We start from the raw sequence: 25490 nt of genomic DNA, 5'->3' as shown, positions 1-25490 counted from the left end.
TTCATTTTCTCATCTAATAACCAAACTATTATTTTGAAATGACTGCCTGCAGTGTTCTCAAACAATGCTTTATTAGTCTAAACTGATTTGTTGTTTCGCTTTAGTGTCCCTTTAACTCTTTCCCTACCATTGGGAAAATAAGTGTTTTTTGTAGGTTATGCCACATATTTTTTTTTTTGAAGGAACTACTGCACTCAAGATTTTATGTAATACATAAACAAAAAGCAGAATGAACGCACTTTTCATGCGTAAAAGTTTTATTGATGAGATGTATGTCGTGAAAAGGATATAAATTGCCAGAATCAAGATTGTGGGATAAAATTGAACAAAGTTTTGCAAAAACACGCTTATATGTTCTAGGGAAAAAAATGTAAAAAAATAAGTTATGAGATATACAAAATGTATTGGCCGTCCAATAGGTGCTACCTCCAAAAAAATCTAAATTTTTCCTTGAAGAGGTATCCTACTACAAAAATTAAATGCAAGCACTACAGTTCACCGGTACACCGAGCTGCGGCCCCCGATGTTCTAGGCTGGCTTACGTCATCGTCGCTTTCAGAGTCAAAGTCTGACGAAAAGGCAGCATCCTCAAACTCACTGCTGCTCGATCCGTCGATACAATCAGCCACAGGTGCAGCAGAGTCGTGAGATCTGCAAGCAGCACGGAAGGTCTCAAGAGTGGTATTTCAAACCATCGATAGCGGGCGGCCATTTTTGCTTTCTACTTTGACGATCGTGAAAACTTCGGAGTGCATTTAAACATCACCACCTGGGGAAGAAAAGCGAACTGCTCATAAAACAAAAATATAGTTTTCCTCCTTCACGCCCAATGGTGCAGTCTGTTCGTGAATGATGCAGAAGGTGTCAAAAGCGATGTTTCAAACCATCATTGGCGGGCCAACGATGCCCAATGGGCGCGGTGTGGAAAGAGTTAACGGAAGTGCCGACTGTCAAATTCACCATGTCTTGCTTTCTAAAGTTTTGTGTTTCTTCTGTGTTGCCTTTACCCAAATTATGAATCCATGCCAACTTGCCCATCCGTGCCTCTAATTCTGTAGCATTGAATTCTGATGGCTGGTCATTGGCATCAACCTCGATGCCCATATTATGTCATTGGAGAGTTTTAGCTTGTCTGTAACTGTATGAGTGTTTGTGGAAGTCTGGGTTACCGGAGGGGTGTATGACTGGTAGGGAAATCTTGTAAGATAGCGTTTGACCAGAAAGCACACAAAGATAATACTGCAGTGACTTGCATATTTCATTTAACTGCAGCAACATAATTGTTACATGTGGTCTTTTTATAATTTTCCTTCAACACTAATACTGACACAACACAATATATTTTGAACGCATTGTGATTTGACAAATCATCACCAGTTGTCATTGCTATCTTTGCTGCTGCCGCCCATGGCCTTGGTAAACTATTTATTCATAAATGGTAAGAAGTTTGCAGACAAGCTAAATCTGTGTATTGATGTTGATGCAACTGTTAGGGAAACTGGCTCCATATTTTCCACGTGCAGCCGCAGGCGGAGGCTTCTTCCGTCCCACGACGGGGGTGATGCCACCGGCCGTGGGGGGCCAGCCTCCGTACCCAACATCGGGGACGGCCATGCCTCCTTATCCCCCAGGAGGAGCCACCAGCATGCCTGCACCATGGACGCCGTACCGTAAGGGTGCCACGTATCATTGGTCGTCCAGTGAAATTACTTATTCAAGCAAATGAATGCACTCTTGTGTAACTAATGTCCTTGAATAGGGTATTTAGTGGTGGCCTTGTAGTATGTTGTTATTTTATTTAGATTTATCATGACTAATGTGTTCTTGCATTTTTCCAAATACCGTACTTATTTGAATTAAGGTGAGGTTTCTTCCTGGAATCCTTAGACACAAAGTCATCTCCCACCTTATATGCGAGGCTAATTACCGTTTCAATATGGCAGCAGCAGCGCCACATTTCTGGCTATTCAGGTTTTAGATGGCTGCATAAATTGTAGCAACTAATAAACCTTGGCAGGTAATGCAGTGTCGTACTGATAGCTAGAAAACTTTGACAGCAAAGGCAGGGTACGGGTTATATACAAATTTCTCCTTGTAGTTTGGCTTCACGGCAGCGTGACATGCGCTGCCGTAAAGCCACATCATAGAGTGAAATTCATGCTGCTGTGTAGTTTCACCTTAAGGGGAAATTGGCATATAACCTGCATCAATTGTTCTGATTATTCTGGATGTTTCCAACTGCAGTAAAGGCTAGTCAATTCGGAAAATTGGATAATTCGGACTCGTCCTCAGGTCTCGACAGGCATGTGCATTAAACGCAATCAAATTCTCGTTAATCTGGACGTATTTGATAGTACGTCGGTTAATTTGGACAACTCTCGTAGCTCGGTGAACGCGGAGCTCTGCAAACCTGTTACGCAAAAGAGCAAAAACGGTGTTAGCGTTCAACCTAAATGAAGCAGTGGAGTCTACGTGGCCATAGTCATCAGCAGAAATCGTATGGGAGTGACAGCAACACTGGAACACTTTGTCCCTACTTGTGCCTTTAATGCCTTTATTCTTGCTTTTACCGCTGCGCATAACACCACGTCGGCTACATGCCTTCAAACTGCGTAGTTGCCATCCATGATCACTTCGATGGTGATCTGCAGCGGTTGCGGCAAGCAGTAGTTTTGTTTTTACTCGGTGCAAAGCTGAGAATTGCAGCTTTTGCCCTGCTATTGTGCAAAATAGAAGCAGTATTTGCTGAGTCATTCAGTAAATAAAAGCATGTTGATGTAGTAAGCATTTGTTGTTTTCTCGATACCCTAAATAATTCAATTCAGACATTTTTTTCGGTCCCGTGAAATATGAGGTTTCAAGGTTTTACTGTATTCAATATTTCGAGCATTCCTCGCCAAGTCTGAATAATCCGTCAGCTACTTTATATCGCATTTTATTAGTGTTCATACTTGTTAGTTTTCCCAGGACCCCCAACAGCATCCTCGCCTGATGATCTTGACCTCCTTATAATTGAATAAGTGTTGGTATGTGTATGGAGGAGATCATCATCATCATCATCATCATCAGCCTGGTTACGCCCACTGCAGGGCAAAGGCCTCTCCCATACTTCTCCAACTGCCCCGGTCATGTGCTAATTGTGGCCATGTTGACCCTCCAAACTTCCTAATCTCATCTGCCCACCTAACTTTCTGTCGCCCCCTGCTACGCTTCCCTTCCCTCGGAATCCAGTCCGTAACCCTTAATGACCATCGGTTATCTTCCCTCCTCATTACATGTCCTGCCCATGCCCATTTCTTTTTCTTGATTTCAACTAAGATGTCATTAACGCGCGTTTGTTCCCTCACCCAATCTGCTCTTTTCTTATCCCTTAATGTTACACCTATCATTCTTCTTTCCATAGCCCGTTGCGTCGTCCTCAATTTAAGTAGAACCCTTTTCGTAAGCCTCCAGGTTTCTGCCCCGTACGTGAGTACTGGTAAGACACAGCTGTTATAAACTTTTCTCTTGAGGGATAATGGCAACCTGCTGTTCATGATCTCAGAATGCCTGCCAAACGCACCCCAACCCATTCTTATTCTTCTGATTATTTCACTCTCATGATCCGGATCAGCAGTCACTACCTGTCCTAAGTAGATGTATTCCCTTACCACTTCCAGTGCCTCGCTACCTATCGTAAACTGCTGTTCCCTTCCGAGACTGTTAAACATTACTTTAGTTTTCTGCAGATTAATTTTTAGTCCCACCCTTCTGCTCTGCCTCTCCAGGTCAGTGAGCATGCATTGCAGTTGGTCCCCTGAGTTACTAAGCAAGGCAATATCATCAGCGAAGCGCAAGTTACTAAGGTATTCTCCATTTACTCTTATCCCCAATTCTTCCCAATCCAGGTCTCTGAATACCTCCTGTAAACATGCTGTGAATAGCATTGGAGAGATCGTATCTCCCTGCCTGACGCCTTTCTTTATGGGGATTTTGTTGCTTTCTTTATGGAGGACTACAGTGGCTGTGGAGCCGCTATAGATATCTTTCAGTATTTTTACGTACGGCTCGTCTACACCCTGATTCCGCAATGCCTCCATGACTGCTGAGGTTTCGACTGAATCAAACGCTTTCTCATAATCAATGAAAGCTATATATAAAGGTCGGTTATATTCCGCACATTTTTCTATCACCTGATTGATAGTGTGAATATGGTCTATTGTTGAGTAGCCTTTACGGAATCCTGCCTGGTCCTTTGGTTGACGGAAGTCTAAGGTGTTCCTGATTCTATTTGCAATTACCTTAGTAAATACTTTGTAGGCAACGGACAGTAAACTGATCGGTCTATAATTTTTCAAGTCCTTGGCGTCCCCTTTCTTAAGGATTAGGATTATGTTAGCGTTTTTCCAAGATTCCGGTACGCTCGAAGTCATGAGGCATTGCGTATACAGGGTGGCCAGTTTCTCTAGAACAATCTGCCCACCGTCCTTCAACAAATCTGCTGTTACCTGATCCTCCCCAGCTGCCTTCCCCCTTTGCATAGCTCCCAAGGCTTTCCTTACTTCTTCCGGCGTTACTTGTGGGATTTCGAATTCCTCTAGACTATTCTCTCTTCCATTATCATCGTGGGTTCCACTCGTACTGTATAAATCTCTATAGAACTCCTCAGCCACGTGAACTATCTCATCCATATTAGTAATGATATTGCCGGCTTTGTCTCTTAACGCATACATCTGATTCTTGCCAATTCCTAGTTTCTTCTTCTCTGCTTTTAGGCTTCCTCCGTTCCTGAGAGCTTGTTCAATTCTATCCATATTATACTTCCTTATGTCAGCTGTCTTACGCTTGTTGATTAACTTCGAAAGTTCTGCCAGTTCTATTCTGGCTGTAGGGTTAGAGGCTTTCATACATTGGCGTTTCTTGATCAGATCTTTCGTCTCATGCGACAGCTTACTGGTATCCTGTCTAACAGGATACCAGTAAGCAATAGAAGAATAGGTGTGCAATAGAAGTCGGCGGTAACTCTGTTAGACAGGATGGAGGAGATAACAGGTGTTAATTATATATTTATGGTTTTTAATATAGGTAACGTCTTTTAAACATTGCCTACAGTACATACAGGTGATATGTCGCTTTGAAAAAGTCAAGTCCACTTGTCAAAACGTTGGCTCCCGCTTTTACGTTGTTCTCGGTTTGTTAATAGTCAAGACGATTGATTGTAAGGCAATATTTGAAGCCAGTCATGCGAGCATAATTGGGCGTACACATCCAAAAAGCTGTTGCTACCACTTCCTGCATTCTAATGAGTTCCGGACAATTTCACTTCGAAAACTCAAACTGAACTATGGATGAGCGCAGTGGTCGGGCCTCATTGTTCGGAGAGCAGGAAGTGAGCTTCCCTACCAGACCAACGATCGTGGTGACGCACCGTGGGCTCACACGGTGACTTCCTTGTGGCACAGTGCGTGGGTTGATCGTGCCTGCTCAAAAGTGAGAATCATCTTGCTCAAGGTCAAGATTGATACGCTGTGATGACATTGATGCATCACTCACAGTGTCCTAAATGAGAAGGAAAAAGAAAACTTTGGCTGCGTGTGTGAGGCCATGTTGAAACGGCAGTGAGAAGCTGTGCTTGATAGATGGAAAGACAAGCGGGGCTCACGGCCCAGCGTCTGGTTCAGCTGGCGAGCTACTATTGCCAGGGGAAAAGTGAGTGCAGGTGATCTGGCCATGCTGCCTTCTTTTGTCTTGTGTGTTTGAAGTCAAGATTTCAAGAGATTTGGAATCAGGCACAGGAATTGTTGTCGCGAAGAACACATGGGTTGGCACCAAGGCATAAAAAAATTTCTACTTAAGGGGGGATATGGGGATCAAAGCTAACTTTTTTATTTACCAGCCGATTCTAATGAAATTTTGCACAGATGTTAATAATATCACATAAACAAAACTGTGAAAATATGGCTGCAATATCTCAAGTACTTTTTTGTTAACAAAATTTTTCAGCTTTCATTTTTGCAAAATGCCTGCACACCTGTATATTGATGCTAGGAGTTCAAGCAAACATTGATAGCACTCCTACAGTAAAAGCTCGTTAATTCACTACTCGGTAATTCGAAATTTCGGATAATTCGAATTAGTTGCCGCGGACCGTCCTACAATGTATTGAAAGCAATATGTAACACATCCCGCTAATTCACACTGAAATCCGCACCGCCACCGATAATTCGAACTCCGCATCATCGTGGATGGGGAGAGTGCTAGTGCGCGGGAGCACGCTGGCGCGGCCGCGCGGGTCGCGCAGCTTTGCTTTTTCGATCAGCGGCAAGGACGATAACACCCTCGCCGCGCGCCACGTTCTTTGCGTACAAGCGTGCGAGGGTGTGCCGGCGAACGCGGCTCAATCTCGCGTACGCGAGAGGGGAAGGTGTCGCGGAGCGCACCCTCTCTTGTCGCGCGCGAGAGGCAGGGGGGTGAGGCGAGGGAGGGACCGGGGGACGATCTTCGGCGGCTGAGGCGGCTGCTGCTTACGGCGCGGCCATGCGGCCGCCGCATCTTGAAAGCGATCTGCGACGTGGCCAAAGTGCGCGCCCGCGTGGGCCTCGTCTTCAAAGCGACCTGCGATGTTTGCAGAGTGCGCGAATTGCCGGTAGCTTCATATGCGATGTGCTTTCTACGTTTCGTTCGCGTTAAAGCGAGGGCTGTACGAACGTCAATTCGCTCGCTGCTACTGCTGCGTGCCCTCACTCCAGCGTTTTTCAGCGAGTTTCCGCGGTCATCGAGCGAGATGCGTTCATGCTCACCTGTGTGCGCGTGACACAGTGCTTGTTAATTTAGTTAGTAAGCAAATGCTTACAAGTTTATACGGCCGATAAAACTATTATCCTTACTTCGTATAGCTATCTACTAATTTTCTATCGCAATCGATGCTTCGCTTTTCGCGCGAGACGGAGACTTTTTTTTTTTCTCCGCCCCAGTCAGCGCGACGAACGCGCGGATGGAGCGAGAGCCATCTCGACGTCGGGCGCGTCGGACCGCGCTGGCCGCGTCCGGTTACGTTGGCTGCGCCAGAGCTTCGAAGCATAGACGTTTTTCACGCCAGCGTGACGTAGCGTGTGCGCGCGTGCTCACGCCACGTCAGACTATATACCGTATTTACACGATTGTAAGTCGACCCTTTTTTTTTAATTTGGAAGTCTGAAGTTGGGGGGTCGACTTACAATCGAAACCGAAACATGGCCCCGCCAAAATAAGCGATACCAACGGGAGCTACAACGTAGTTAGAATTTTATGTTTGCTCTATGGCCCTAGCCATATTTTTTCACTATCCCGCGTGTTTGTTCGCTTTTCGGAAGAGTTTTTCAACATTTTTGAGAGTTTTACAATGCATGCAACACTCATGGGGGGGTGTCGATAGTTGATGGAAGCGCCGCTGTTCCCATTTGCGGCGGCACCCTCAGAACGGCGGCGCTTGCGGGGAGTATCGGTAGTTCATGGAAGAGCAGACACCGCTCGCTGATTTCTCTTTCTCTGTTTGAAGGCATTGGTATTGGCATGGTATTGGTTTGACGCGTTCCACTTGACTGCCGGCTATGTGCTACTTCTATGCTTCCCCAGTCGTCATGAGTGCTCCAGGCCCACTAATCGTTCGGCACTCGTTCACAGCAGCGTTCAAGAGGGCTGCCATCCTTTACGCCGAAGAAACAAATCACTGCACAGCGGGCCGCAATTTCGATGTTTCTAAACGGGTGGTGCGAGAGTGGCGACTGCAGCGAAGCGAAATTTTCACCTGTGACGACAAGTGAGAAATTTCCCACGTGCCGAAGTCTGGACGCTTTCCGGATAGCTTGCGGCGTACGTCGCTGAAATCCGTGATCGGTCCCTGCCAGTGAAGTGCGACGTGGTCATGAAACAAGCCCGGACCTTCGCCTTAATTTTAAGGTTCTGCTCCGCTGTGAGTACAGCGAGTGGCTGGCGGCAGAAGACTGCGAAATTACGCCAACCGGACCTGTCAAAAGAGCCTCCCTGACGGCTGCGTGTAGTTGGGTGCATTTGGCGTGGGCTGCTGTTGTGCAAGATGTCTTGGTGCGGTCGTTTGCCAAATTTGAAATTTCGCTGGACCACGACGCGCTGTGGGACCGCAGCAACGATGACGATGGCAGCACTAGTGAAGACGAGTAGCCCAGTGACCATGTCAGCTACTAATAAATTTTCGTTATCGAATGCGCCCTCGGGTATGCTCTCTTATATTTATTTTTTTCGGTCACGCGATAGGGGGGGGGGTCGACTTACATTCGAGTCGACTTACAATCGTGTAAATACGGTACGCGCCTTAACCGAGCGATTTTTTTCTCTGACTTTCATTAGTTCGAATTTTGTATAATTCGAATTTTCATAGCATCCCCGCGGAATTCGAAGTAACGAGCTTTTACTGTATATGTATTCTCCACACAGTGACATTCCTGTAATTTTTGTAACCTAACAGAATGTTTTTATATTCTTATTCTTTGGCAGCTACTCCAGCTGCATGAAAATCTCGACTGTGAAATCAAAAGATAAATTATTGAAGCAACTATTTTGAAAACAAGACATGTCACTGTGTGCAGTGATGCACAATGAGCGTAACAAAACAAACGGTGTAAAAATATTCATAATGGTGGCTGAGATATTGGCTTTGCAAGTTGACCTTGGTGGTAGAAAAAATTTTGAGAAAAAGGCGTTTGAAGTTTTGGGCCATGTTTATTCGACTAGAAACCACCGGCCTTGTAGTTGCAGGTGTCAGGTTTATCTCTTGGCTTTTTGAATCTTCTATGCTTTCCTTCATGGGCTTTCTGTGCCCTCTTTTTGCGCAAGGCATCTTTCTCGGCCGCTCGACGGAGTCCATGTCCTGCAGGTTTCACGCCAAGCGAGATGCAAAACTCCGTGTAAGCTCGAAGGGTGCCACTGTTGAAGCGACACACTGCCTCACTTACGGCTGTCTCTACAGCAATCAGGGAAGCATTTTTATCCTTTGGCATGGTTGACGAAATCACGGAGTGCAGGCTTTCTGCTGCGTTTTGAGTTTTTTTCCCTTTGCAATGTTCCAGCAACTGAGGCTCAGAGAGACGCTGGAAAACTGGCAACATGGCCTCAGCTACATGCGGTTTCAACCTGTACTTGTGAGCAGGCTGCGGTTCCTCTTTCGGCTGCTCGATGCCTACACCAACTTGTCGGGCCCGCAGGGCAGAGCTCGTGGTGCGGTTCTTCATCTGTAGAGGTAACGTGATGAAACGTTGCCATGACTGCTCTCTCCATGTCCTTCACATCCTCGCTCCCTCTCAAGGCCATTCCGTAGTAGCTTGTCAGCCTCTTTATGAGGTCTTGTGTCAGGCCCCCTCGGCCACCAAGTGGTCGGTCTCTACTGCTCTTAGTGACCAAAGTGCGCAAGTTTGTCCCCATCCTTTTTTCAACGTGATTTACACAGTCCTCTTTAGAGAACTGGATGAACCCGTAGGTCTGGTCCTCACAAAGCGCCAAGTACGTCCGGCTGTCCCCATCGCACACAATATTGGTGTAACGCAGATCGTTCTTTGTCAAGGAGCGACGAAAGAGCTCAAGTGCCGCCTCCACCTCCATCCTGCCGGATTTCACGTCCGTGTTCTTCTGACACTGATGCGCCTGCCTCCACACATCATAGTCACTGTCACCTGGCTTTGGTCCCAACATGCACCCATGACAGTAGTTCGAGAGCACTACGAAGTCCAGCACCAAGCCACTGTAAAATTCAATCACAGCTCCTACACCAATGTGGCTACTATGACCCCGGGTCATCCATGTGCCATCATAAATGACTGTGATGTTCTTATGGAATGTTGGGTCCATTTCGGTGTAGACTCTTTTGACAGCTGCTACAGCATCAGTGCACACGTTTGTTGCAGTTTTGCTTGCAGCAGGCCTGAATTTAGCTTTCAGGTGCCCCTGAAATGTCTTCTGATGAAGCCCCTTGTACGAAACATTCATCACAGACCAAAAGTCTGTAAGGGCAGTGGCACCTTTCCCTATGCTCTTGATTGCTTGCATGGACCTCAGGTTCACCTCAAAGGCCCGGCTTCCTTCTTCTCTTGGTGACGACCACTGTGTTTCCGAAGCACCGCATGCTGAGCAACGTAAAACCATCTTCACGGCAAGGCCAAGCCTGGTTTCCGGCACTACCGCTATCCCCGGCTGGAAGCACTGATGGCACAGTGTTTTGCTGAGAAGTGCATTCACTGCGGCATGCTCCTCCAGCCGTCAACCCTATCTTCCGTTCGGTTGCCGGCACAGAACCAAGTGACGCGCGGACAGTGGCAGCGGTCATATTCAACTCCTCCCACAAGATGAATTGTGGCTCAAGATGTGACTGTATGGTGCGGCCGTTGCTGATGCACGGTTCGTCTTCACGGCGGGCAGACGCACGCGCTTGGACCGCACTTCCGTCGTCCATCTCGGTGACGGCGGTGGCACAATCGGGGTACGTTGCAGAGCATTCACAGGACGTCGAAGGCCCGAAAGCATCGGAAAAGGTCGTTATCAGTTCGGTATTGTCACCACTGGAACACAAGGCTGTAACAGCCCGCGAAATGCGCGGCAGTGCGTCGACAGTCTCTCTTGCAAGCTCGTGTGCGGACACATCTTCGCTAGGCCTACTTATCGTTCGGATGTTCGGTGGCTTGCGCTTGCGGCTGCCGAAGCGGTGCTTGGTAACGAATTTCGTCGTCCACATCCGCCCAGTCATGCTCGAAACCAGAAAATGAAATAAAAAACTCAAATCCGAATAAAGCGATGAAGCGGTGGCGTACCTCGAGTATCCAACGCGTATACAAAGAGGCAGCGGCTAGCGCGCGAAGAAACGGGAGAAGCAGACGCCGCAGCAGCTCGCTTCCAGATTCGGCCAATGGGGCGCCTCATAGAAGGCACGTGATGAAGCCAGCCAATCAGTGGCCGTGACAAGCAGCTCTACGACCTTCAGACTTTTTATTTTTTTATGCTTGCTCTTCTCTCTATCAGGAAATGAAAGAGAGGAGTCTAAAGGCGAAGAAGCACGCTCTTCAACGGTACCAGCATGGCCGCGCCGCTTACTGCCGTTCCGGAGCTAGGGACGCTCGAAAACCGCGACTTTTCCACCGATTTTCACGAAATTTTCGCTGTATTGCCTTATGTATATATTTATTTATGGTACTTAGCAGTCGTTTTCAGCGGAAATACTTGAAAATATTATATAAAAGGGGTCAAAGATTCAGAATCTGCAACTTTCTAAAATGTGATTTTTTGGACGTTTTTCCCGAGTTGATCCCCGCGTCCCCCCTTAACCAGAATTTCGAGATATCAGAGTTCGAGTTAAAGAGAGTTTACTGTATGTCATAGTTAACTTAAGTTTGATGCCATTGCCAGGACCAGATAGGAAGTGCGAATTATGTGATTCTTTGAATTAATGAGTGTCAGATTAATTATATTTTATTCCATTATCTAATTCTAAGCAATGGAGCAATTCTTGCTTGCCTATGCTGTGCAAACGTGAGTGCTCTTGCAAAAGCTGACATTTCACCTAGAAATTGCTCAAAATTTCCTAATTTCCCTGATGTTGAAAAAAAAGTATTTTGGGCATTATCAGCTGCATGAAGCAGGAACACCACTGGTTATTGTGCATCCTGGGCAGTGTTTTTGCCGTACGGACTCATTCATACTGTCAACTCGCAGAGGTCACACAACCAACCACACGGTCACAACGGCTTTTGTCAAAAAGAAGCTGTTTTGGGTCAGTCGCTCGCTGCTCAGTTTTTCGATCACGCGACTGCAGTTGCAGAGTTACTGAACCAATCACCAGCACAGGAGGAGTGGATGTGTACATGCTGACACCTATTTTACGTGATGATGACAATGTGTGCAGACGCAAATGGCATCAATCGTGAGACATTTCGGTGTGGCGATGGAGAAGTAGCACTTGCCGGTGTGAACATCAGTCGCCATAAATCGCTCCGTCATCATGCAGTGACGGCTGGTCGAGCAACCTCTTCCAGTCGGTGGTGCAAATGCACCCTAATTGTCAGCCCTGTATCATCATCATTAGAGAGCTTTAGTTTATAGTTTAGTTTAGTTATAGTTTAGTTTAGTTATAGTTTAGTTTATAACGCAAGACACTTGCGTTAGCATTAGCGTGCGGCGCAACACTAATGCCACTAACATAGGCTGCACTGCGTGGCAGAGAATAATCTTTTAAAACAGTGTAACGAAGTGAAACGTTAACTCAAACATATACGACACCATTTCAGTGTCCGTTTGAGGGCTTAATTAAGGGGGGACGTCGCAATGAAAATTTTTTTTTATGTATAGGAATAAGTTGACGAAATTTGGCATGCAGGTGTGATTTGTTATGCTGATCAGTTTTGAGCTACCTACAGTGAAACCTCGTTAAACCGTAGTTGGCCAGAGCTCGGATAAACTACGTACTAAACGGTAGTACTGTTTAACCGAAATAGCATGAGATCGCCCACTTACCTGTCGAAAATGGAACTCGGAGAGAGTGCGATGAAAGGGGAAAAAATACATGCAGTATTTATTCACTTCGCGCGACAAAAGTGTTATTTTCGTTTGATGCCACGGCGGCCTGGCACGACGACAGCGGCCTCAAACTTACTGAAGCTGCGAGGCAGCTTTTCAGCCAGCCCCCTCTTCTCGGCAAACGCTCGCATGGCAGATTCCTCGTTGGCGTTACATATTCTCCGTGCACGCGCGCAGTAGTGCTGCAGAAGTCCCGGGGGCGCATTTTCATTGTTGGGGGCCGGAGTTTGGAATACTTTTCGTTTGGAATAGAGTTACATTATCGCGCCCCTGTTCTTGTCGCAAGGATTGCATTCATTAGGCTGACGTAACGCGTAGCTTCTGCCACTGTCGGGCCTGAATCGCCCGTGCTGTCGCTTTCCGTGTCGTCCTTATCACTGTCGCTAGGCGACACTTCGGCAACAACAGAGGCAATGATGGCGAAAAGTCGAACCTCGTAGCCAACAGCAGCGCTGCCGAGCAACTTCTTCGCATTCCAATTGCCATACACCGTAGTCAACAGCAGATCCTTGTCGCGTGCCAGCGCCGACTTCTTCGTGTCACGTTCGATAGCACGGATGATGTCTAATTTTTCTTCTATGCTGAGCACCTGGCGTCTTTTTTATCCGAGCTTCGGAATGACGCGAGTCCTCGCTTGCACGACGCCATAACGCTCTCTGGCACGGCGTGGAAATGATGCTGATATTGATGTGGCTTCACGCGCAAACGCACAGGGCGCTTGGAGGCCGTTGTTCCTATCTCTGAGGTTTGTTGTTCTGCCGTGCCGCCCGATGGAGACGACGCACCGCCGTGTTTGCGCGACGAAAAGTTGAAACGCTACGTTTTAACCGATGCGTACGCACTAAGCTGGTACGGTTTATGCGGATACAAAACACATTATGTTCAATGGCCGCTGAGTCGGGGATTTGACTTTACTACTTTTAAAACAAAACTACTGTTTAAGCGGGTACGGTTTAACGAGGTTTTACTGTATTATAGTTCTTGAGTTAGAACACTTGACATCCTCTAATGGCCATCCCCCAAATTAATTAATTAATTACACATAAGTTTGTCAAAATTCACATACCAGCATGTTCAAGAAAGCCAATTATGTGCAATAAAGCTATTGGTTTATGTTTAAATGCCAAAATAAGCACAAAAGCTTTTTTTTTTTACTTTTCTGTGCATATTGTCTTACTAACGACCTTTCCGAAAAACCCATTATAAATTTTTGTATGAGGTGCAGATGAAGATGGACAGCTTTATTGCACTCATCAGTGTTTCACGATCTAAGTGCAAAAGACAGAATGATTCTGTCTTCATTTGTTGTGAAATATCACTGGGATGACTGAAAGCAACTGCACAAAAAATGAAGGCTGAGAAAACGCAGCTCAAAGTTTTATTTGCTGGAAACATCAAAATATTTACTTTTAGCACCTAAAATCGTCTGAAATGTAGTCCTTTGCCAGTGAGGACACATTTTCTTTACATTTTGAGGTCATTTTTCGCTTCATTACAGCAGTTTCATGTGCCTTTGTTGCCTTTTTGATACATCGTGCATCCTTTTCAGCAGCCCGCTACAGTGAACACGATTCTGGACTGTATCCCAGTTGCGATGTAATTGTTTGCAGTGCTCTTTCACAGCCAGCATTGTATAGGCTAACTGCATTCGCCACAGCACTTTCAACACTCAGGAGTGAAGCAAACTGATTTTTTGATTGGAGGGATGAAATGACATGGTTCAGCGACTCTATGGCGTACTGCGTTTTGCCTTGATGCCACCTTTCAAGGAGTTCTCTTGCAGATAGATGCTTATATATAGGCAGGAGTGCAGCTCGAACATGTGCAGGAAGCTGCAGCTTGTGTGCAGGGGCTGGTTGACCTGAGGCTTTCACCAAGAGTTCACGCCAGTGGGACAGTGCTCATGATGCGGCTCGTCATCGGTCGATTTTATATGGTGAAAAATAGCCATGATGGCCTTTTCCATAGCAGGCGCATCATTTAGGTCACTTTTTATGGCTAAGCCATAATAATTCGTGAGTTTTTTTAATTAAACCCTGCGTTAGGCGGCCCTTTCCACTCATACTGAGCTGACACTCCTTGCTCTTGTTTTACTCAACAAGTTTGCGCAAAGCAGTTCCCATTTTTTTTCCACGTGATTCACACACTCTTGTTTGTGTGTGGGTATGAAACTATACACCTTCTCTTCAGTGAGGGCAATATAAGTGCGGCTATCCCCATCACAAAGGACATTTGTGTAACGAAGCTGGTGTTTCTGAAGAGACCACTGAAACATGGTTTTTGCTGCAATTATTTTCATTTGCCCTGCACTTGCCTCGCTTATTTTTTTGGCATTGTGGTCGGTGTTCTTCATGCCACTCTGAATAAATACTATCTCCAGGCTTGGGGCCAAGAGAACATCCATGGCAATAATTGGAGGGGACACAGTGGTCCAAGACAAGGCCAGAATATAATTCAATAACACAGCCAACACCAATGTGACCTTGTCATCCAAGTGCCATCAGAGATCACATCAACGTTGGGTGCATCCAAGTTCCCTGTAGATCTCGCGCACCTTCTGTGCACTTTCGGACTCTATTGTCATGGCTGCTGAGGCAGTGGCAGGGTGACTATGCTTACGGTGCAGCCTTGCAGTCCTCGATGGGAAATGCCCATGTGGGAAAAAACGTCATTCAATGTGGCTTGCTTTTTGCCTACTGACTGCACAGCTCTCAGTGCACGAACGTTCACTTCAAAAGGGTTGATCTTCTGAGTGCCAGCAAATCTTGGGGATGACCACCTTTTGCTTATCACCCCACAGTCATCACACAACGGTTCCATTTTGGTCGCAAGCCCAAGACATGGCCCAGTTTCAACACGAATTGGTGTTTTCCCGCACTGATTGCAGCTTGCTGCAGAGAGCAGCTTGTTTAAGTGTGCTGTATATACAATGAAAAATTATGACTCAGGAACCACGTCGTCGGCACACTCTCCTTCTTTCAAAAGCTGAAATTTCCTCTTTGTTGCAGAGGTAGATGACAGCGCATTCAAAACATCCGCTCTTGTTTCCGTTCGTTTCACAGTCTCTTCATTCGTTAGAATTGGAGCTGAAATCCGCAGCTGAATATTTGATGCGACATCTGCTCACGCCAATGTCACATTGCCGTCATGACCATGCGCGGGTGCGCCTTCACCACCGCACGCGGGTGCGTTGTCACCACAGCCCACAGTCAGGTCAGCCCACAGTCATCAACACAGCCCATGGTCGCGTCATCTCCACAGCACGCTGTTGCATTGTCAACACGGCCCACGGTCACGTCGTCATGAGCGCACGTGGTCAAGTCGTCAGCACTGCACGCAGACGTGCTTTCCCGATCACCAACGTGCACCGATCGCACCTCGTCGGCACGGGCGGCGGCATCCGCTTCTGCGGGTAGTTTTCGTCTTCTGTTCCACGCCTTTCGTCGTTTTCCATATGCGTGGGCCATTCGGAACTTGCTTCATTTGGGGCTCATCACGGAACACGCCCGCCCGTTAGGGTAGTTTGGCTGCCACGATGGTCAAGCACAATGAACGGAATGTGCAGGGCGCTGCTGCGCCAATGCATGTGAGTGTGTTTTATGGGCAATTCAAATGTACAACAGCGAATAGGAGCACTCCATGTTCCTCACGTGACTACTGCGCCCAATCACGATGCCGCTTTTACCTCTTTTTCACTCGCGTTTGCTGGTTTCTCTGCGGCTATCTTGAGTTCCGATCTCTCCTCTTTACGATGATACCAAGATGGCAGTGTTGCGTCATCGGATAGTCAAGCTATCGCGGTGCGACAATGCTTTCCGAAGCCTGATTTTTTTCGCAATTTTTGATGACAGTGCTCTAGGAAAATGCTGCTTTCTCGATTTCTACTGCGTATCTAGTTATAATATTTCACCACGAGGTAAAGGAAGGTCCGGGGATCACAAAAAAGAAATAATTAGGAAAATCGAAAATTTTGACCATGCTAAATTTTGACCATAATCTGCTATATATGATGGCTATTGCAGTTAAAATTGAAACCATGTGATGTACAGGTGTATTTTTGACATTGCACCAACATTCGTGCCGAAAGGTCATTTACCACTGCGACATCAGTGCAATTACTGTATTTTCATGTTTATAAGCTGCATTCTTTTTTTTCTTCTGAATTATTCATTGGTGCGTCTGATATAATGGTGCAACTTATATCGTGTTGTTTTTTCGGAAAGAACGGTCTTCAAAATCGGATTGGATTTTATTGCCACACGAAGAATGCTGGGTTGACCTCCAATAGCAGTTGCTACAGGTTGTGTGCACACTATGGAGGTATCGGGTTCTTCTTGTGATTGAGTTACCAAGCGCTGTGCAATAAGGATGGAGCCGCAATGCGAGCGGCAACAGGCCGACCGCCGCGAGTCAACCAACTCTGAAGTCGTCGCATCTGCAGATTGCTTTCAAGATACAGCACGTGCCGCTGCACAAACTACGCAGTTGCTACCAGAGTACAAGCCACCCCCCTTCACTTCCACGCTGCCTTCCGGCTTTCTTCCCTTGTTCACGATTTGGCTCACCATCGCATGCTTTCAGTCGCACATACAGCATACGGCACACGGGAACAGTGTTATCGCCCTTGGACTTTATATGGACCACGACAGCAGAAATGCACCTGGAGTGTCCATATCATTGCTATCGCAATTCTGTAGGAATGGCACCAATGCGCTTTGCATGTGACCCGCATTCACGTAGTGAAGCATCACCATACTTTCTTTTAAATCACTTACCAATGGAACAGGTGTGTCTTATACACCAATGCAACTTATATAAGCTTTGTTTTTTTTCCAGAAAAACTACCACGTTGTGGGGGGTGCGACTTATACAAAGGTGCGACTTATAGACTGGAAAATACAATACTTGCATAGCCAGTGTGGTGATTTAGGCAAGTTGGTTATTCGTAGCGAAATTTTTCATAGACATATGAACATAGACATATGAAACACTACTCATAGTATTGCTTCATGTGTTCTTTGCCCCTTCTTGACTTTGTGTCTGTCAGCACTAAAACTTGCATAAACTGTGTGCACTTTTTTTTTTTCTGTGGGTAGCGTTATGAACAGGAGCAGTCTCAAATCAGCAGTGATGTGTTATTACAGCATGAACCTCTTATAACTGTCGCATGGTTGGTGCCGCGCGGGGCACGAGCACGCAGGGACGGACCGAAACGTACGGCCACTTGCTTTTGCGAAAAGGGAATGCCCCTTCTTTATTGGGCCCGAACATATATAGAGACACACACACAGGTCACAGGGGGCGCCACACTCTGGTGGCAGCCTAACAAACGAGGCTGAACTGTGGCGACCTCTACATCTCCCCCCTTGAAGCATTGGAGGTTAGACGGGAGAGATTCAGGAAGCCAAACACATCAAAAGTTTCACAAGTTCAAACGGCGCGGCGGAACAATAGGCCGGCCGTAACGTGTTCGTGTCACACCGTCGCTGCGGTCCCTGGCTGCAGGGGACTGTCGCACAGACTGTCCGAGGGGGACCGTCGATTCCACGATGTTGGCAGGCTGAGGCTCCTGACAGCGAACTTGCTGTAGTGGTGGTGGTTCCTCTCCGGAGGCAGTAGGCCCAAAAGGCACTAGGTGACGCCGGTTGCGCTGTAGGGTGCCACCTCGCTCCGTTTCGACCACGTAGCTTCTTGGTCTTTGCCCCGGACTGAGGACCGTAGCCTGCACTTGATCAGGTCGCACCCAGACGCGCTGACCTGTTTGGAGTGGCGGTAAGTCTCGAGCTCCATGATGCCTGTTGTAGTTGTCGGCCTGCTTCTGCTTGTAAGTCGCATCTTTGGCGACGACTTCTTTCATTGGGGGCCAGTTGGGACATAGCTGGGAGCCTTGCTTTGGGACTCTGGTTCTGAGTTGACGTCCCATCAACAGCTGGGCTGGACTAAAGCCGTTGACTCCCGGAGTGTCCCTATAGCTGAGCAGAGCCAGATAAGGATCCTCTGACTTTCGAAACAGGTCCTTGATAGTACGCACCATCCTCTCTGCCTCTCCATTCGATTGAGCGTAGTGTGGACTGCTGGTCCTGTGGTTAAAGCCGTATGACGCTGCAAATGCCACGAACTCTTGCGACGAGAACGGTGGGCCGTTGTCTGACCTGACTTCTTGCGGGATTCCATGGCGGGCAAAGATGGATTTGAGAGCGTCAATGACTGCCTGAGCTGTCGTGCTCCTCAGGGTCACCACCTCAGGGAACCTTGAGTAATAGTCCACCACCAGGATGAACGTCTGGCCGTTGAGGTGGAACAAGTCCATTCCAAGGAACTCCCAGGGATGTCCAGGTAGGGCCGTGGAGAGCAGGGGCTCGGCAAAGTTCACGCGGGTGGAAGCGCACTGTTCACAGTTGGCAACGAGAGAGCCGATGTCTGTCGAGATACCGGGCCACCAAACTGACTCCCGAGCTAGGGCTTTGGTCCTGTTGATGCCCTGATGACCTTCATGCAACAGCGTCAAGACCACTGGCCGAAGGGACGATGGGATAACTATCCGGGCGCCTTTCAACAGAACTCCGTTGCAGGCAGAGAGCTCGTCTGCCACAGAGGCGTACTTTGAGAGGTGCAGTGGTATTGTGGTTCTTTTAGGCCCACCATTCTGGCAGTAGGAAGCGAGGGCTTTGCACTCACCATCGGACTCAGGCAGTCCCAGAAGAGGCACAGTGAGAGACTGGATCACGTAGAGGCGCTGACAGCTTGCTTTCCCGTGCCACCGAAGTCGTGCCACATACGAGCCCAGCACGCGCAGTGGCTGTCCTCCCGGGCCAGTGAGCAGAGTGTCGACATGGTCGAGTTTGGCAGGCAAGGTAGGAAAGTCGCTGGGAACAGCAGATACTTCGGCTCCGGAATCGTCTTTGAACTGCGCCGTGTAGTCGTCAACGGTGACGTCGACGAACTTTTCCGAGGCGGGCGTCGCGACGGCGTGCAGGTGAACGGAGCTGAGCTTGTACTGCTTGAACTTCCGCGAGCGGCATACTTTGGCAAAGTGGCCTTTCTTTTTGCAGAAGTTGCAGGCGGAGCGTCGGGCTGGGCAGTCTGAACATCGATGAGGTGCGCGGCCGCAGAATTCGCATGTGGACGGCTCGCGTGAGCACTCTGCTTGCGGCTGTGGCAAACGAGGCTTAGCGCCGGAGCGACAACGAGAGGGGAACTTGTTAGCGTTTGCGGCGTCGAGGTTGAGCTCACGGGAGTGCTCGTTGCGGTTCTGGGGCAACGCCTTTTCCCTGTCGGCGTCTTCGGATTGACGGCCTTGTGTCCAGGCGTCCTGTAGTGTCAACTTTGCGTTCCGGCACAGCTGGTCCGAGAGACGGGAGTCGCGGAGGCCAACGACAAACCGGTCGCGTACGAGCCTTTCCTCGACAGCAGCAGACAGATAGTTACAGCGCTTAACCATCCTGCACAGTTCTGCGTGGTACGTGTCGACGCTTTCGTCGGGCAGCTGAACACGTCTGTGGAACCGTGACGATTCGTAAAGCTTGTTTGCCGGGTGCACGAAGTGCTCAGTGAAGCAGGTGGCAACGGCTTGGTATGAAGCGAGCGACTGGGCGTCGAGCGAGAAAGTCTCGAGAAGCGGGCGGGCCTCCGGGCCCATGCAGTACAGTAGCGAGCGTACCTGCATGTCTTGCAACGCATGCGTCAGTCCTGAGACCGCTGCGTAGTCTTCGTAGCGGCTGAGCCATGTCGCCCACGTTGGCGGATTCGCGAAGTCGAACGGTGCCGGCGGCTGGAAGTTGACGCCATACAGTTTCAGCGGCTCGCCGGTCTCGAGGGACATCTTGGTGCCTTCCTATGAGGTGAGAGCTAAGGCAGGAAGGCGTTATCCGGCCACTTCTGACACCATGTCGCGTAGTTGGTGCCGCGCGGGGCACGAGCACACAGGGACGGACCGAAACGTACGGCCACTTGCTTGGACGTAAAGGGAATGCCCCTTCTTTATTGGGCCCGAACATATATAGAGACACACACACAGGTCACAGGGGGCGCCACACTCTGGTGGCAGCCTAACAAACGAGGCTGAACTGTGGCGACCTCTACAATAACAATCACCACCAGAGTTGCAAATATCTGCAGTATAAGTGGTACAACATTAAGAAAACGTTTTCACAGCCTGCACAAGTGTAAAACACTTAGACCAAGCAAACAGACAGCAAACAGTTGAAGCAAGCGACCAGGGTGTTTGTATCCTTTGAGGTCTACCAATGTTAAAAGTTTGACACTTGACGATCGACTTTTGCTGACTGTCTTTGCATGAAGCGAAGGAAGCCAGAAAAAGAAATTCACCGACGATTGCGATACTCCCTGATGCGAAATTTGGAGCACAGTTCTATATGTGTTTTTATATCATGTGTCAGTATATCGTTTTATGATTATATAGGTACACGGTTATATTAGGAAAAGAGCGCTGTGAGTAGCGTGGCAGGTGCGGGGCAATCCATTTCGTGCAGCACATTGTGAACAGAGCATAGTGTGGCGCGACTGCTTCGCTAATTGGGAGATCGCGAGGGGCAGTGCGTGGGTGACACATAGGTGCAATTCACAGCAGCCGTCGCAGACAAACCTTCGCTCAAGTACCGCTTTGTTTCCATATATGGTATTGGTGCACACGCTCGCCGCGTGCCTTATCAATGGCGTCATCGGTGAACAGGTGACAGTGCGCTACTCTAGCACTATCTCGTAGCAGTCGTCGCCGCAGAGCTCGTCTTGCACGGCACTAACCTTTCCTTCTCATGCTTTCGCCGTATCCTCCTCCTCCGCTTTCATTTCATGGTTCCGCTGCACCCTCTTCTGAACGTTCCTCCTCGCTCCCTCTTTGTTAGCGCTGTCTTTCATCCCCCGCTGCACTTTGCGTTTGCTCTTTCATCCTTCATGGTGCTCGTTCGCTCGGTCATGTCGAGGACGCTGTTAGATTTGTCGGACGATCCCACCACTGGCATACAGTTGTAGGAGTTGTTGGACGATCTCGCTGCTGCCACCATTTGTAAGGGTTGGAAGTCGTAGAGAGGAACTTGGGAGAAACTAGGCCTACAGGGTTTATTTACAGTATTTACATTTTAAACAAGTGATACACTTACACAGTCTAGCGCGACTCCCAAATGAAGCCCGCAAAACGAAGCATACAGCCGACGAGCACACAGCTCACGACTACGATCACAGAGCACACTGACGAGCACCTTCTCAAACACGACGACGAGCACACCTAGCAGCCGACAAACAGCCATTTTTAAACACTTCGTGTTCCCTAGATTCTTAGGTGAGGCAAAACGTTCGACGTCATCGTAAACAAGCCGCCTCTCTGCGGGACGGTTTACACACACACATATGCACAGTTTTCACTGCTGATTAGTGGTGTCAAACGTCAACACAGTCGACCCGCCGCTTGCGCATTATCTTGAGTCTTGAAAGGCGCGTTCGTTCCCCGAGCTGACCAGGCACCATGGGCACCGGTTGTCCCTTTTCTGGCACCTCTAATTTCCAAAACGGACCTCGCACAGTGGCCTTCACCGCTGTCCATTGTCTGGCATCTTCAAAGGCCCGTAAAAAGGCACCGCAAGGCATCTTCTTCCAGGAAATCCCCCTGCTTCAGTTGAACCGTGAAGGCGTTGGCGATTTCACTGACAATTCACTGATTCGCCAATCGCATTTAGTCATAGCGGCGCCAAGGGGTTGTTGACGCGTCACCTCGGGGTCCCTACAAAACGAGTCACCGCAACGGGTGTTGAAAGCTTCCATGGTATCTTCGGGGAAGCTCGCCACGCTCGCAGCTGCTGCTGGCTGCGAAAACTTGCATGTTGCCACCTCGGGAGACCATTCCTAACAACGCCGACGCACAAAGCAGGAATGGGTGCCTAAGAGCTGCGCTCTAAGCATTTACTTTGCACGCACAAACTGAAAAGCCAAAGAACGGCCTTGCACACATTAAGTGTGTTTAGCGTAGCCCACAAGATTAACCGTGCATGATCTCGGCGAACAGGAGCAGAAATGCAGAGGTTTCTCAATCGCCTACGCAGCACCTGCATGTCCACAGCTTCCACTTATGCAAAGCGACTCATGTCACAGGACTTGTACAGTGTTCTGCCACCATGGCTGGCCCACTCTTCCCTTAATACAGTGGATGACTTTTTTCCTTTTTTACTCTTTTGGCCATTTTTGTGGTAAGGGTTTGACTTCTTTCACCACCGGTATGAATACACTGGTGCTAAGTACATGAACTTTTTTTTCTTTCTTTTTATTGTGGAGGTACGTCCTGTGGCATAATTTAAATGAAATCGTGCAACTAAGTTGCAGGATGTGTTCATTGGCAAATGCCGACCATTAATGGCACGCACATGCTGTCTACCACTACAAATAACGGCTCTGTTCTCTCTGGCATTATTCAGTGAAACAACAAGCCCTACCTAAATAGTCTCTGCAACAAATATGCACCATCAAACGCACCATTCCTTTAATAAAGCGGAAAGCTTTCTTGAAGCGTTCAGCTATTTGCTTCCATTGAAAATCATCGCCAGTGGTAGTATTTTTGTTTCTGCTTTTTGGCTTGTTCGCTCTGCACGTCCTGCTCCTGCACACTGCCTTCATTGCTCTCCCTTTCGCTGCCTGGCCTGTCTGTGGCATTTTCTTCTTGCCGCATTATAACGCATTTTTTTTCTAACACAGCTGCACCATAAGCAGTATGTTGAGCTCTGTGGGAGGAGCGTAAATGGGGATCTGGAAAACCCCTCGTCATATCAGGCCCTGCACTGTAAGCGGTCATGTTGCAAGTGGTCTTAGCTGTATGGCATTTGTGCACCCTGATTGAGGAAGGAAGCCTTGCAAACAGCTTTTTTTTCTGTCGTTTACTGCCCAGCAGCACCAGCCAGTGGCGCTGCATCAGCCTCGTCGAACACGGTGGGCGGAGGCGGAGGCGGTATGCCCACGTACCCCATCTTCCCCCCGGTGGCATCTGGGGCAGCACCGTACCCACCCTACCCAACGTCAGGCCCCACCACGGCCAACACAGGATACCCATACCCACCAGCCAGCACTGTAAGTGAGCACGCTATAGTCACAAATAGCTCGCAAAAATCTGTTTTTCATGCCAAAACTGAAAAAAAAAATGCCGCCATTATTGTACGGTAGAAGTGACATACAGTGGAGAATGTGGAGAACCAGCGTGCATGCTGTCTGCTTTCCTTGTTGGTATTCCGTTCCGGTGTGTCAGCAAATAGGTCCCATACGTATGCTAGCCACAGAGTTAGTATACTTTGTTAGCTACTTTGTGCACTGTGACAACGCTGTAGTGCGCCCACAATATTTTTCTTAATTTGAAGTATTCTCCGAGGCGAGCCGGTCTTCTCTATCTGGTTGTCTACGTTCAACAGCAGGGCCTCGATGCGTTCTGTCTCCGCTCGAAGAAGAGTGCATTGGGGTGGCCGAGCTAAAGGTGCAGTATGGTCCGGCTTAACACGCACACGATCCACACGTGCTGCAGGAATAGAACATGTGCTATTGCACGCTGGAGCAGTGGGAACAGGGTGCATGGCACACTAGCTTGGCTGACCAGCAGCATGCTGTTCGGGTTCACTGAAGCAAGTGTGTTGCGTTTGCACCTTCAACAAACAAAGAAGCGCATGCTCGCCGAGCACGTGTCCGCCAGCGCTAAGTCAACAACTGATTGCCACGCTGCTGCGCGTCACGTTTAAAGAGCAGGGTAAAATTTTAGTGATTTTAACGTCTCCGGCATGACGTGTCAGACTTCACCGGCTGCTGCCTGGCACGCTGGAAGCGCCAGGCTCGTCTACCGATCGGGCATCTGCTGCCATCTTGCCATCTGTCGTAAAGGATTATAAGTAGCTCTGGCTTGACACGGCCGGGCTAGAGGGGCTCGGTGCTAAGTGTGCATAAACTCGCGTACCGACAGGGCAGACTGTGGACGTGATAAATATTCACTCATTTCGCTGTGGCAGCATTGCATTCCGACATGGCTTGCCGCCGTGTTTCGTCCTCCTTTGTGACAAATGCAGTATGCGGTTCCTGCTCATTTCTGGCGCTATGTCAGAAAGAATTTCGTTTGTCTACTTCGATGCGTCTGATGTAGATACGCACAAAATATCTTGGAAGATTATGTGCTACCAGAAATGGTCACTGGAGAATGTCACCCTTGAATAAAACTTACCTTTCAACATTACCTTTGGTTTTCATGCGCCATCGCAGCATATAGTACTTATAGTCGCCCCAAAAAAGCCTTTGCCAAGCAGATCTTGATGGGTAAGCGACTGTGCTGTTGAGAAGTAGCTTGTGCAGCTTCCTGGACTGCAGTTTACATGCTTTGTGCGCTTTGGCTGATGTGCGTCCCACTTGCCTGCTGTGTCGCAGTGCACGCTTTTGCTGTGAAAGCTGGAACAGGAAAGATGTGTTCGGCCTTCCTCTACTCGGCGTCGTGTACTGCACAACCATTGCTCGTGCTCAAGTACATACTCGAGCACCCGGCGGCCACGTAACGCATCGGCATTCTTGCAACAACTCGGGTCACAAGCGCAACAGGGAGAATGCACACCGAGAGGGGCGCCCATCAACTCGCAAATGATGAGGGAGCAATGCGCCTGGCTGCCTAGGTGCAACTGAGAGATCAACTGTTGCGCATGGCTCTTCAATATTTGCCACATCCGCATCGCTACCGCTTTGCTGCCAGGTGGATGCGTCGTCTACATAGGCGCTATTTAATAGCTGCTAATAACAAAATTAGACGATTACCAGCTCTGCGGCTTTGCCTAGAAAACTTTGAGAGTATACGCTAAGTCAATTTAGCCCAAGTGAAATTTCGTTTCAGTTGTCTTAATGGTCCAATTCATAGATAAACTACAATTATTTGTTTTTTGCTCATATCTTATAAAATTCACAAAACCTATTTTTAT

The 25490-nt window shown here is 48.3% G+C and overlaps 1 protein-coding gene and 1 pseudogene across 3 annotated transcripts in view; one reads left to right on the top strand and one right to left on the bottom strand.

Moving 5' to 3' along the window:
- TSG101 (tumor susceptibility gene 101) overlaps positions 1-25490 on the top strand; it is a 167519-nt gene that overhangs the window by 35372 nt on the left and 106657 nt on the right. For 2 of the 3 annotated variants that reach the window (XM_050169060.3, XM_055065378.2), the window contains exons 6-7: positions 1524-1670; positions 23444-23622. In XM_050169060.3, the coding sequence (XP_050025017.1) occupies positions 1524-1670; positions 23444-23622 (326 nt within the window). The remainder of the gene's footprint in view (positions 1-1523; positions 1671-23443; positions 23623-25490) is intronic. The other variant, XM_055065379.2, reaches the window with a different exon arrangement.
- LOC140213659 (uncharacterized) lies at positions 8568-15136 on the bottom strand (annotated as a pseudogene).

The sequence above is a fragment of the Dermacentor andersoni genome, chromosome 10 (assembly GCF_023375885.2).
Source record: "Dermacentor andersoni chromosome 10, qqDerAnde1_hic_scaffold, whole genome shotgun sequence".
NCBI classification, from domain to species: domain Eukaryota; kingdom Metazoa; phylum Arthropoda; class Arachnida; order Ixodida; family Ixodidae; genus Dermacentor; species Dermacentor andersoni.
Note: the sequence above shows the minus strand (reverse complement) of the source record. Positions and strands in the feature narration are given on the sequence as shown.